Below are 14,722 nucleotides of genomic sequence, written 5' to 3'. Positions count from 1 at the left end.
CTTGGTCTTTGACGGATTGAGCTGCAAGAGGTTTGTGTGGCTCCAGACAACAAAGTCCCTCACCAGGTTCCGAAACTCCTCCTCTCTGCCGTACCTGATGCACCCGACGATGGCTGTGTTATCCGCGTACTTCTGGATGTGACACAGCTCTGAGTTGTAGCAGAAGTCAGCGGTGTACAGGGTGAAGAGAAGAGGGGCCAGCACCGTTCCCTGCGGTGCTCCGGTGCTGCTGATCACAGTGTCAGACGTGATGTCCTTCAGTCTGACGTACTGTGGCCTGTCGGTGAGGTAGTTCGAAATCGAGGCAACCAGGCAGGGGTCCACTCGCATTTTGTAGAGCTTGTCCTGAAGGAGGCGGGGCTGGATGGTATTAAAGGCACTCGAGAAGTCCAGGAACAGGATCCTCACAGTGCCATTTTCCTTATCCAGGTGTGAGTGGGCTCGATGCAGCAGGTAAAGGATAGCCTCCTCCACACCAACGCCTTCCTGGTACGCAAACTGCAGGCTGTCCTGGGCATGTTGCACCTGTGGTCTGAGGAGGCTGAGAAATAGCCGCTCCAATGTCTTCATTAGATGAGAGGTGAGCGCCACTGGTCTATAGTCGTTCAGCTCACTGGGGCAGTTCTTTTTGGGAACTGGAACGATGTATGATGTCTTCCAGAGGGTGGGCACTCTTCCCAGCTGCAGGCTGAGGTTGAAGATCCTTTGAAGTGGTTCACCCAGTTCTGCAGCACAGGTCTTCAGGAGTCGGGGGCACAGCTTGTCTGGGCCTGCTGCTTTCCTTGGCTGTAGCTTCCTCAGTTGACCTCTAACCTGGTCCGCAGGGATGACTAATGTCTGCGTGGAGGTGGTGGAGGGGGGTGCTGCCATGGCTGGGGGGGAGGTGCGTTGAGGGGAGCAGAAGAGGGGGTGGCTGTGATGGGGAGTGGGGGACGGAGAGAACACGGGCTGGTTAAACCGGTTAAAGAAGTTATTCATCTCATTGGCCCTCTCTATTGTCCCCACAACAGCTCTGGTCTTTGTCTTGTGGCCTGTGATGGTTTTCACACCTTCCCAGACCTCCCTCATGTTGTTCTGCTGCAGCTTCTGCTCCAGCTTCTTCCTGTAGCTGTCCTTAGCCTCCCTCACACGCGTCGTTTCACCTCCCGCTGTGCTGCTCTCATTGCGTCCCTGTCTCCACTCCTGAAGGCAGCTTTCTTCTTGTTGAGGACAGCTTTAACTTCTTGTGTTACCCAGGGTTTGTTATTAGGGTAGCACCGAACAGTCTTAGCAGGGCAGATCACGTCCACGCAGAAGTTGAGGTAATCTGTGAGACAGTGAGTCAGCCCATCAATGTCCTCACCCTGTGGAAGCAGCACGTCCCAGTCTGTGGTGTTGTAGCAGTCTCTGAGGGCATCTTCCAATTCAGGGGACCACTTCCTCACATAGCAAGTGTTAACAGGCTGTCTTTGGACCATGGAGGTGTATTTTGGCCGAAAATGAACAAGATTGTGGTCAGACTTCCCTAGTGGGGGTAGGGGTGTGACCTTGTATGCATCCCTGACATTAGAATACAGTAGGTCAATTGTCCTGTTGTTTCTCGTGGGACAATCCACAGCCTGGTAAAAAGCAGCTAACGTTGAGTCCAAAGTAGCATGATTGAAGTCCTCAGAAATGATGAAAAAAGCCTCAGGATGTTTTGTCTGTAGCCTTGATGTGATGGCGTGGATCATCTCATATGCATTGGCAGCATCTGCCCTCGGGGGAATGTAAACACAGAGGGAGATCACGTGACTGAACTCCCTCGGCAGATAGTATGGCCGAAGGCTAACAGCTAGTAGCTCCAGGTCCGGGCAACACAAGACTTTCTTCACAGAGATGTGTCCTGGGTTACACCAGCAGTTGTTAACATATATGATGAGTCCCCCACCTTTTCTTTTCCCGCATGCTTTCGTGTCTCTGTCAGCTCTCACTGCGGTGAATCCCTGCAGGTCCACGTTAGCATCTGGTACCAGGTGGTTTAGCCATGTTTCCGTGAAGATGAGCAGGCTGCTCTCTTTATACGCACGCTGTTTTTTTAGTCCATGAAGCTCATCGATCTTGTTCGGCAGCGAGTTCACATTCCCCATGATGACGGAAGGAATGGATGGTTTGTAGCGCCGTCGATTTTCCTCACGCTTAACCTTTAGCTTAGCTCCCGCTTTGCAGCCCCGAGGATTCTTCCTTAGCTCCGCTGGAATGGAGTGTCGAACACCATTTCGCCCCATCATTTTCATACTGAGCAGTTCCTCTCTCGAATAAGAAAGAAAGCTGCTTCCTGGTCTTTTAAAACTGCCAAAAGTATCCATTGGATATATACAGGGATTCACTGTCTTCAAGAAAAACATAAAAAACATAAAAGATAAAAGATAAAATATATGTTTGTAAGATATAATAAATAATAATTATAATTAAAGATAAAATATAAGATAAAAGATAGGTTTAAAAGATGTACCACTACAGAGCTACTGGAGATGCAGCCGCCTTCCACAGCGCAAGCAGCCTATTTTTGTGGCATGTGGCATAATTACTTAGTAAATCCATCTTACAAGAATCATAGACAGGAGAAACCTGCAGCGTATAACTGGTTGATTGCCATTTGAAGTTTTTTGGAGTAGGATTCAGATTCGGCTACATAAACCTCAGTCATGGAGAGTGGGAGTGGACTACAGAATTTTGACCGTGATTGCAGTACCATTTATGGCCACATTACTACATATTAAAGTTAAAATTAAAGTACCAATGATTGTCACACGCATACTAGATGTGGTGAAATTATTTTCTGCATTTGACCCATCACCCTTGATCACCCCCTGGGAGGTGAGGGGGGCAGTGGGCAGCAGTGGTGCCGAGCCCGGGAATCATTTATGGTGATTTAACCCCCAGTTCCAACCTTTAATGCTGAGTGACAAGCAGGGAGGTAATCAGTCCCATTTTTAGTCAGGGCGGACACTCTAACCACTAGGCCACTGAGTAGGTATGGTTCCTTTAAGTGGCTCTTACACAGTTTAAGATCAGCCCTCTGATGCCATATCATTTTAATTTGTTAGTTAGGATATTATGATTAATTGTGTCAAATGTTTTTCAGTCGGTAAACACTGTAGCTGGGTGTTGGTGTTGGTTTAGTTTGTTTACTTCAGATGCTGTCAGTAGTCATTTGCTAACTTCTTTACTTCTTTTAGTCATGTCCCTTAAGGTTAAATTTTAGGGTCCTCTATTTTTCATCATTTGGGCTATTCAACTGGTATTTATAAATGTTTGATTTATTTATAAATCAAGCATTTATAAATACACGTCAGTAGGCTAAATGAACCTCGTCAACATATTCAACTGGTGTCTCGTGTGTAGTTCAAAAAACCCGTAAAAAACATTTATGAAGCAGATGCTTAAAAACACTAGGAGGCTGTCATAGAGATGATTTTTGACGAGCTTTTATGCAGAAAGTTCTTAAAAACAACAGAGCGCTCTGGTAACTCTGACAAAATAAATACACCAAAATCAAATATCGGCTGGTTCTCTTGAATACACAAAATGAGACTAATAATTAAGGGAGAGGTCTGACCCCCATTTTCTTAGCTTTCTGGAAATGTGACCACCTCCCAAATAATTTAGTTAAATATTCCTGACCTACGAAAACCTTGTTATGACGTTAACTTCTTCTCGATTGTCAAGTTTGATCGTTTCCCCGGTACTCCGTCAGAGCCAAAGTCCACTGCGGCAGGATTAAACCAAGGACCTCACTAAACTAGCCAATCTCTGCCATGTCTCTTTGTTTATCTGATAGCTTTAGTCTTTCTAAATGTCCAAAACAAGTCAAAACTGTATCTTTATTTGTGAGGATCATCATCAGCTGTGCTCTTACCTGCATACATGTAGACTACACGCAAGCATAAATGTAGCATACTGTACATCAGGGGTCACCAACGCAGTGCCCGCGGGCACCAGGTCGCCCGTAAGGACCAGATGAGTCGCCCGCTGGCCTGTTCTAAAAATAGCTCAGATAGCAGCACTTACCAGTGAGCTGCCTCCATCCATCCATCCATCCATCCATTTTCTACCGCTTATTCCCTTTCAGGGTCGCGGGGGGCGCTGGCGCCTATCTCAGCTACAATCGGGCGGAAGGCGGGGTACACCCTGGACAAGTCGCCACCTCATCGCAGGGCCAACACAGATAGACAGACAACATTCACACTCACATTCACACACTTGGGCCAATTTAGTGTTGCCAATCAACCTATCCCCAGGTGTATGTCTTTGGAAGTGGGAGGAAGCCGGAGTACCCGGAGGGAACCCACGCATTCACGGGGAGAACATGCTGCCTCTATTTTTTTAATTTTATTTATTTACTAGCAAGATGGTCTCGCTTTGCTCGACAGTTTTAATTCTAAAAGAGACAAAACTCAAATAGAATTTCACAATCCAAGAAAATATTTTAAAGACTTGGTCTTCACTTGTTTAAATAATTTCATTTATTTGTTTTCTTTGCTTCTTATAACTTTCAGAAAGACCATTTTAGAGAAAAAATACAACCTTAAAAAGGATTTACAATTTTTAAACACATATACCTTTTTACCTTTTAAATTCCTTCCTTTTCTTTCCTGACAATTTAAATCAATGTTCAAGTTTTGTTGTTTTTTTATTGTAAATAATAATAAATAAATTTCTCTATTAATTCTTCATTTTAGTTTCTGTTTTTTCTATGAAAATTATTTGTGAAATATTTCTTCAAACTTATGATTAAAATTCAAAAAAAATATTCTGGCAAATCTGTCGAATCAAATTTAAATCTTATTTCAAAGTCTTTTGAAATTTTTTTTAAATGTTTATCCTGGGAAATGTAGAAGAAATAATGATTTGTCTTGGACTAATGATGTTCCATGAATTATTTTTACATTTTTTTTTCAAAAAGATTCAAATTAGCTAGTTTTTGTCTTCATTTTTTTTTTGGTTAAATTTAGAATTTTTAAGAGTAGAAATTGAGGATAAACTATGTTTCAAAATTTAAGTTTCATTTTTTTCGTGTTTTCTATTAAGTGTTTTTTTCATCATTTATTCTCTACAAAAAACCTTCCGTAAAAGGAAAAAAAATGTACGACGAAATGACAGACAGAAAAACCCATTTATATATATATATATATATATATATATATATATATATATATATATATATATATATATATATATATATATATATATATATATATATATTTATTAAAGGTAAATTGAACAAATTGGCTATTTCTGGCCATTTTTTTAAGTGTGTATCAAACTGGTAGCCCTTCGCATTAATCAGTGCCCAAGAAGTAGCTCTTGGTTTCAAAAAGGTTGGTGACCCCTGCTGTACATGCTAAGCTAAAAAAAAAAAAAAAAAAAATTGCCCCCCCCCCAAATTTTTCCAATTAAATCACTAAAATTGGCCCTGGTGTGTGAAAGTGAGTGTGAATGTTGTCTGTCTATCTGTGTTGGCCCTGCGATGAGGTGATGACTTGTCCAGGGTGTACGCCGCCTTCCGCCCGAATGTAGCTGAGATAGGCGCCAGCGCCCCCCGCGATCCCAAAAGGGAATAAGCGGTAGAAAATGGATGGATGAATGAACTAGTTTCTGAAAATGTGTAGTGGAAGGCAGCTGTAGGAGTTAGAATTCGTAAACTGCATAAGCCAGTTGACAAATTAATTTTTGGTTGCATACTTGGTTCAAGCTGCTTAAACGCTGTGAGCATTATCAAGATAAGAAAACGATGAATTGGATACTTTGAATTGTCTAAATATTGATGTGCCCTGCGATATAACCAGAAATAGAAATGCAATTTGGATCATTACACATCCTAAATATCTGGTAACACAGGTGAGTAGCAAGATACAGTCCAACATGGTGATTGGAGCATCATGGTCTGCATGAGAGTCGTCTGCACTGGAGAGCTGTGGTTCATGAAGGAAACACATTTATATATTTTTTCCTCAACATGGTGCCGCTGTACTGGCTGCTGGTTGCAGAAGCTCTGTGCTCTTTTGTATCCTCCTTTTATGTTCTTGATGTTTTCCCTCTTATTTTCATGTGTTTTTTTTTTGCCTCCTGGCCCAGACACATTCAGGACTGTGCAACAAGGGGTGGCACTTTAGTGACTTCTGCGCTGCTTTTTTAAAAACTTTGGGCTGTGATTGGGTAGACTTTTGGCAATGGCCATGTTTTCCTTGGAGACTAGCCCCTGGCTTTCTGCCACACCGGAGTCCGCGTGGAGAGACCCGGGGAGATGAGGAGGAAGTGAAGGGACTGCGGATGGACAAGCCTCACAAATCCCTGGCTGAGCGAGCATGTATTGGACACTTTGGTCTCCCTAGATGTTACAGGTACCACTGCCATTAGTTGGCAGAGCGAATATGAAATTGTGTTGGTTTTCGTTTGTCTCATGCATGGTGCAATCGTACGTGCACAATTTGTATTGAACTGCTGAAGTGGCAACTAGTTGCATCAGCTCTGTGCTCTTTTAAATTCTTGAATGTACTTTTTTTCTTCATGTTACCCTCTTATTTTTTTTTGTGTTTTTGTACCTGCAGTGCAACCGCATAATTTCCCCACTGTGGGATGAATGCCTGTAAAGTCTATCCTATCTTATCCTACCCTAAACTGAGCGGCTATTACCAGCTTTGTGATGTCATATCGGAGGAATAGAAGAGGATTCCAACAACTTGTGTTGTTCTGGTGAACTGCAAGAGGATTAAGGCAACGCAACATACCAAATATTGTGTACTCACTTGTGTTGTCAGCTATTACCAGCTTTGTGATGTCATATTACCAGCTTTGTGATGTCATATCGGAGGAATAGAAGAGGATTCCAACAACTTGTGTTGTTCTGGTGAACTGCAAGAGGATTAAGGCAACGCAACATACCAAATATTGTGTACTCACTTGTGTTGTCAGCTATTTTAGACAACAACGACTAGGGTGTGCAATGAGGTGGTGACTTGTCCAGGGTGTACACCACCTTCCACCCTAATGCAGCTGGGGTAGGCTCCAGCCACCCCCGTGACCCAGAGGGGGACAAGCGGTAGAAAACGGATGGATAAATGGATGACTAGGGGTGTCTCGATATAACTTTTTCACTTCCGAAACGATACAAACATTGAAGTCTTGATTATTGGCCGATATCAATATTTAGCTGAGACAATAGCACAAATCATAGAACATGCTTTTATTATTTTTTAGTGTGGAATGTTAGAAAAGCGATGATCAAGTCAAATTACTCAAAGAACAATGGCAGGTATGAGAAACACAAAACTTATGACAGACTCATGCCTTTTTGCGACATCTAGTGGTCACAATAATTAATTAGGTTAAGATCACCTTGCAGTAAGTTGAATGATGCAGACATGTTTGTCATTGATACTATTTGATTAACTTTTTCCGTGTAGACCTTCTGTCTGTAGGTAATATGCAACTATCATTATTTGATACTTGTTTATATGTGTTTTGAACAGCCATGTTGTTCTATTAAGGACACTTATCACGTATGTTTAGCTTGTGTGCTGCTGCGTGCTTAGCTGTTGTGTAGCTGCTAGCTCCTAGCTTACCATGTTACTTTTTGTAAATTACTTCACTAAAATATAAGAAAAGATCAAACTTGTGTTTGTTGGAGGACATTTACAGTGCATCCTGAAAGTAAACTGCTTCATCTTTTCCACATTTTGTTATGTTGGTACAGCCTTATTCCAAAATGGAACATTCTACAGACAATACTCCATAATGACAATGTGGAAAGTTTTTTTTATATATTTTGTATTCAAACAAACAAAATAAAAAAAAATAAAATGTACATAGGTATTCATATAATTTGCTAAATACTTTGTTGATACAGCTTTGGCAGCAATTACAGCCTCAAGTCTTTTTGGCAGTTTAGCTCTTTCTTTTTTGCCCAATCCTCATTGCAGCCCCTCTCAAGCTCCATCATGTTGCGATCCGCTGCACGGATCGTTTGTCGTTTAGATTTTTGAGTTTGTTCGTGCACTTCCTGATTTGTTTCTGTCGCCATGTTTGCATATTTGTTTCACCTGTTCCTTGTTTCCGGACTCTCAGCTGCTTGTTGATTACCATCCTTATTTAAGCCTGCATTTTCTGTGACTCGCTCTCTGATCCTAGCCTTGTTTCCCTCAACAAGTGACAACGCTACTCCCGGCATTGGTAAACCTGTTTTTGTACTTGTTAGCTTATATGCTATTTCTGTATCTAGTTCCCTAGCTTCATGCTAGCGCTTTTGGTTTCTCTTTTCTACTTAGCTCCAGTGTTTCTGTTTCTTAGTCTGTTTTTAGTTAATAAATCAACATTTCTTACCTTTACGCTGTATCCGAGCCTGAACTGCATCTTGGAAGAAGCACCTTAACCACCATGCCTAGCAGACGTCACACATAGGGTTGGATGGAAAGTGTTGGTTTTCATCCAGCATGTCGCTGTCTGTTACTGCCTTCATCTTTCTTTTTGTGGACTTTTTGTATCTGACTGTAACCACCTAATTTCTCTATTGTGGGATAGATAAAGTCTATCCTATTCTATTCTCTCTATCCTGACGAGTCTCCCAGTTCCTGCCTCTGAAAAACATCCCCACAAAATGATGCTGCCACAACCATGCTTCACTGTAGGGATGGCATTGGCCTGATGATGAGCGGTGCCCGGTTTCCTCCCAACATGACGCCTGGCATTCACATCAAAGAGTTAAACTTTTGTCTCATTAGACCAGAGAATTTACTTTCCATGGTCTGGGAATCTTTCAGGAACATTTTGACAAACAGTTTACTAAGAAATGGCTTTTTTTTGGCCAATATACCATACAGGCCAAATTAGTGGATTGCTGCAGAAATGCTTGTCCTTCTGGAATGTTCTCCTCTTTCCACAGATGAATGCTGTAGCCCTGACCGAATGACCATCCGGTTCTTGGTCACTTCCCTGACTAGGCTAAGTTGAGTACAGCAATGTACATAGACATCCTGGATGAAAACCAACATTTCCCATCCAACCTGATGGAGGTTAAAGGCCCACTGAAACCCACTACTACCGACCACGCAGTCTGATAGTTTATATATCAATGATGAAAAATTAACATTGCAACACATGCCAATACGGCCGGTTTAGTTTACTAAATTACAATTTTAAATTTCCCTCGGCGTTTCTTGTTGAAAACGTCGCGGAATGATGACGCGTATGATGACGTGTGTTTGTGACGTTTCGAGTTGGAGGGGACATACTAGCTCAGCACCACTTACGGCTAAAAGTTGTCTCTTTTCATCGCGCAATTACACAGTAATTTCGACATCTGTGTTGCTGAATCTTTTGCAATTTGTTCAATTAATAATGGAGACTATAAATAATAATGCTGTTGGTGGAAAGCGGGTATTGCAGCTGTCTTTAGCACCGAGACACAGCCGGTGTTTCTTGTGAAGCTTTAACACAGAGCGGTCAAGCAAACATGTTTCTCTACGTCAACAAGCATGTTTTTGGATGGGAAAATTGTGTACCGGACACATCAGTGGATTATTCGTCCTCCTGCAGTAGCTGTCAAAAAAGGCAGCTGTGAGCTTGGCTCCTTGGCTTTTCTCTGAGACACTGGCGTGTTCACCGCAGCCATCCGACTTTGAGGTCTTTACAATCTCACTAAAACACTATTAAAACAATAAGCAGTTAAGGGATCTTCCAGAATTACCCTAGTAAATGTGTCTAATTACATCTGAAACGCTCACACTGCCACCGCCCGGAGCCGTCGCTTTTTATTTTATTTTATTTTTTAATTTTTTTTCTAGTCCTTCACTATCAATATCCTCATTCACAAATCTTTCATCCTCGCTCAAATTAATGGGGAAATTGTCGCTTTCTCGGTCCGAATTGCTCTTACTGCTGGTGGCTCACATTATAAACAATGTGAGGATGTGAGGAGCCCTCACACCAGGGCACGCGCACATCATCTGCTACTTCCGGTAAAGGCAAGGCCTTTTTATTAGCGACCAAAAGCTGTGAACTTTATCGTCGATGTTCTCTACTAAATCCTTTCAGCAAAAATATGGCAATATCGCGAAATTATCACATATGACTCATAGAATGGACCTGCTATCCCCGTTTAAATAAGAAAATCTCATTTCAGTAGGCCTTTAAGAGGTGCTGCAAAGAAGAATGGACAAAACTGCCCAAAGATAGATGTGCCAGGCTTGTGGCATCGTATTTAAAAGGATTTGAGGCTGTAATTGCAGCCAAAGGTGCATCAAAAAAGTATTGTGCAAGAGCTGTGAATACTTACTTACATAGGATTTTTTTTTTTTCTAAATTTGAAAAAAAAAAACAATGCATATTGTCATTATGAGGTGTATTATCTGTAGAGTTTTGAGAGCAAAAATGAATGTATTTCATTTTGGAATAAGGAAAATGTGTGAAAGATAAAGTGTTATGAATACTTTTCAGATGCACTTCAAATATTCTCTGGCTGTCAAGCTCTGCATGAGTTGACACGCTGCAGGACTGCTTGTATCGCAGTGCTTATAACAGTGGTTTTAGATGCAAGCATGTCCAATATCATCTGATACTCGGTTTTTTTCTGATATCGAACCAATATCAATATCAAATTGGGACTTCCCTAATCCTTTTCAGAAGAAAGCAACTCTATTCTGCTTTCAAGTACACTGACTACTCTCACGTAAACATGCAAATTGTGTACTGGTTGGCTGGTCTTAAACCAGTAAAGATTCATGTTGGGCGACATGCTTGCTTTTCTTCGTACAGCACGTATTATTCCAACAAATATGTCACCTGTTTGTTGAGTAAGTGGCAGCTTCTCTTGTCTCAACAGGAAACCAAATCCGTCAGGTCCTTTGACCAAATGCACCGTCTTGGCCGAGTGTGGGAGACAACAGGGTTCTGCCAGTACAGGCATAATGGGCATCTTCCTCCTGACATAGCAAGACTGGCTTTCTCCATCAATGACCAGCACCGTCACAGAGTTCACACCCTTCTTAAGCTGAGGACCAAACACATTGTAGGACTTTACAATCAATGTGACCAGACATACAGGGAAACTGTTTCTTACAGATTTGTTGAGAAAGGAGTGTTTGAGAGTGGATGTTGCAACGCCATTCATCCACACCAGTCTGTCTCCGTTGGTGACTCCAGCCGTGTCTGCAGGACCGTCAGTTACTATACTCAGGATGTGTTGTTCTTTATGCCCTATGGATAGACTTCATCTTAGTTTTTTTCAGTTTATTTGAAAAAAGTATTTTATATCTAGCTGATTTTATAATGACATGAACAGTTCTTAGTTTTATGATACGTTTATTTTAACAGAGAGGGACAGAATGTCTTCAAAACACTGTTTGAAACTCATTTGTAAAATAAATAGAATTCTAGGTGGTTGGTAGGGGATCAAATAGTTGAATTGGTCATCTTTATTTAATATGTTTTTCTGGATGTGTTTGTTGATAGTCTCTGGAATTAGCATGTTGGCCTCACAGTCAGGAGATCAAAGTTTTTTATCTCTCGTTGGCATCTCCATGGAGGAAAATCTGGGATAGGCTCCATTAAACTTGTGAACTTAATAAGGATAGGTGTTATAAAGCACAGATGGATGTTGCTATCTGTTAAAATAAACCTAACATACAATAAAGGTCATTTCATGTCTTTATAAAGGGATGAACAAAATCTGCAGCATATTTCCGTCACTGTCATGATCTTGCATAACCGTCTTCGACTTGTTTACTGTATGTTTAAAGTTAAATTTATGTTTTTTTAAAATGCCGCGGTGTGCACGGACATAGGGAGAAGAACAAAGCGCCAATAAACCTTAAAGGCACTGCCTTTGCATGCTGGCCCAGTCACATAATATCTACGGCTTTTCACACACACACAAGTGAATACAAGGCATACTTGATCAACAACCATACAGGTTACACTGAGGGTGGCCGAAAAAACAACTTAAACACTGTAACAAATATGCGCCACACTGTGAAACCACACCAAACAAGAATCACAAACACATTTCAGGAGAAAATCCGCACCGTAACACAGCATAAACACAACACAACAAAATTACCCTTGCAGCACTAACTCTTCCGGGACGCTACAATATACACCCCTGCTACACCCCCCGCCCACACTTCAACCCCACCCCCACTAAACCCGGCCACCTCAACCTCCTCATGCTCTCTCAGGAAGAGCATGTCCCAAATTCCAAGCGGCTTTTTTGAGGCATGCTAAAAAAAAAAATGCACTTTGTGACTTCAATAATAAATATGGTAGTGCCATGTTGGCATTTTTTCCATAACTTGAGTTGATTTACGGGGCTTTACGGTGGCAGGGCGGTTAGTGCGTCTGCCTCACAATACGAAAGTCCTGAGTAGTCCTGGGTTCAATCCCGGGCTCGGGATCTTTCTCTGTGGAGGTTGCATTTTCTCCCCGTGACTGCGTGGGTTCCCACCGGGTACTCCGGCTTCCTCCCACTTCCAAAGACATGCACCTGGGGATAGGTTGATTGGCAACACTAATTTGGCCCTAGTGAATGTGAGTGTGAATGTTGTCCGTCTATCTGTGTTGGCCCTGCGATGAGGTGGCGACTTGTCCAGGGTGTACGCCGCCTTCCGCCCGATTGTAGCTGAGATAGGCACCAGCTACCACTATCCCAAAGGGAATAAACGGTAGAAAATGGATGGATGGATGGATGGAGTTGATTTACTTTGGAAAACTTTGTTACATTGTTTAATGCATTCAGCGAGGCATCACAACAAAATTAGGCCTAATAATGTGTTAAATCCACGACTGTATATATCGGTATCGGTTGATATTGGTATCCGTAATTAAGAGTTGGATAATATCGGAATATCGGATATCGGCAAAAAAGCCATTATCGGACATCTCTACTTTCGGTATCAGCTCCCATCAAGCACTCTTATTTTTGTTTCCGCTTCCCGTTTGTCTCTATTTTCCAACCCTTCTCCTCTATTCTGAGCACTGACTCCCTCACCTGTCCTTGATTAGCAATCACAAGACACACATGACCTGTTGCTGGTTGCCAATCAGAAAGCATTTTAAGGAGGTCCTGTTATGCAAAGCCAACTTTTCACTCTGCAGGGTTATACACACACACCACCTGTTTGGTTCCTTTAGATCACATAACAATATCAGGTCTCAGGGTAGTGTGGCCTAGCTCCTCTGGGAATTTGAGCTGCTTCTTCAAGTCGGCCCGCATCTCCCAGTTGCTTGTTGTGGCCAAGACCCCTTTGTTTCTCCCTCCTGCTGCTGCGCTTTCACCTGCCCTGATGAAATGGTTGAAGCGAGGCCCATTAGAGAGCTGCCTTGTCCACTTCCTGGCCTGCGCAACACCCACTGACAGCTGAGCAAGGATCTGGTCATGACGCCACCGGAACTTGCTATCTGCTAAACTTGAGCGACAAGAGGAGAGGACATGCTCCAGGTTAGCTATCTTTCCGCAGAGTGTGCAGCTGGGGCTCTCTACCATTCCCAAGTTTGGATGTTTAATAGGGTGGGCAGGACATCATATGTAGAACACAGCAGGAACTTGATCCGGTGGCCTTCCATGCTCCAAATGTCCTGCCAGGTTTGAGATCTGTCTTTTACACTTTCCCATCCAACCCAACCTTTCGGACCTCTCTCTGCACCAAGCCTCGCTGCTTCTTTGGGTCAGCTTTGTTCCAACTTGTTCTGGATGAGCAACCCAGACAATGTCTTCCCTGGGCTACTGATCCCACAATGTCCGCATGATGCAGTCGTTCCTCTGCCTCCCTCAGTGATTTGCTCGCTGACCACTTTCTGCCTGACCTGACGACAATACCTGCCTGCCGTACTCTCTCGTCTTTGCTGTCTCATAGCATCATAGCCTGGCGTGTATTTGTCGCTGTGTACTACTCCAGCACTGATGTTATTGGCAGCTGTCACTTGTTACCTGTGGTGTACAGTCCAATGGAACAGACGCTTCTTGTGGACTTGCCGAAGGTGCTCCTCCAACTCTTCCTTTGTTGTTTTCAACTCTCCTGATCTTTTGTCACCCAGGAGTTTCGAGAGGTAGTTATATGGGTTTTTTGTGAAGGCCACCCTTTCTTTCAACCGCCGCTTCCTGTTCCTGTGGTGACACTCAGCTTGTCGCAAGATCTTAATGCTCTCCCTCAGGCCGTTTCGCAATTCTGTGAGAGCTGGTTTCTCGTCTGCTGTTGCCTCACGAAAGGCCTTCTTAAGCCTCCGCGGATCTCCTCTAACGATTGCTATCTCCTGCAGGCGTCTGTTTACCTTGGACTGCATGTTTACTCTGCCTTTTTGTTCTTTCTTTCCGAAGCGATCAGCGCCCATACTCCAGATTATCTAGGACATGGCCTTGAGCTTCTTTCCCACATCTCCTGCGATGGCCGCTTCCAGCACCTGGTCGACATCACTGTCAAACATATCCCATTCTTTCCTTTCAGCTGCAGTCGGCCAGTTCAATCATTCTTTCCGAACGCCTACAGCACAAGTGTTCTGGCCATGCCGTCTGGTATCCTGGGTGACTTCCCTCTCACTGTGGTGCCTTGCTGCCTCCATCACACCAGCGATGCTACTCCTGCCCCCATCTCCATCATGTGCCTGAAGTTTCTGGGGACTGTGGTTTGTGTCCTGCCCCAGCCTCTCTTCCGTCTCACCAAGTTTCCCTGTGCGTTGCACATTACTTTCAGGTTGCATCTTGTGCATCTTG

At 43.0% G+C, this 14,722-nt stretch overlaps 1 protein-coding gene across 2 annotated transcripts in view; it reads right to left on the bottom strand.

Moving 5' to 3' along the window:
* The window catches only part of LOC133564434 (Na(+)/H(+) exchange regulatory cofactor NHE-RF3-like), a 53,083-nt gene that overhangs the window by 9,606 nt on the left and 28,755 nt on the right, over positions 1–14,722 (bottom strand). For both annotated transcript variants that reach the window (XM_061918760.1, XM_061918759.1), the window contains 2 exons: positions 11,078–11,214; positions 10,801–11,008 (listed from right to left, as the gene is read on the bottom strand). In XM_061918760.1, coding sequence (XP_061774744.1) covers positions 10,801–11,008; positions 11,078–11,214 — 345 coding nt within the window. The remainder of the gene's footprint in view (positions 1–10,800; positions 11,009–11,077; positions 11,215–14,722) is intronic.

Source organism: Nerophis ophidion, linkage group LG13, assembly GCF_033978795.1.
Source record: "Nerophis ophidion isolate RoL-2023_Sa linkage group LG13, RoL_Noph_v1.0, whole genome shotgun sequence".
Lineage (NCBI taxonomy): Eukaryota > Metazoa > Chordata > Actinopteri > Syngnathiformes > Syngnathidae > Nerophis > Nerophis ophidion.
Note: the sequence above shows the minus strand (reverse complement) of the source record. Positions and strands in the feature narration are given on the sequence as shown.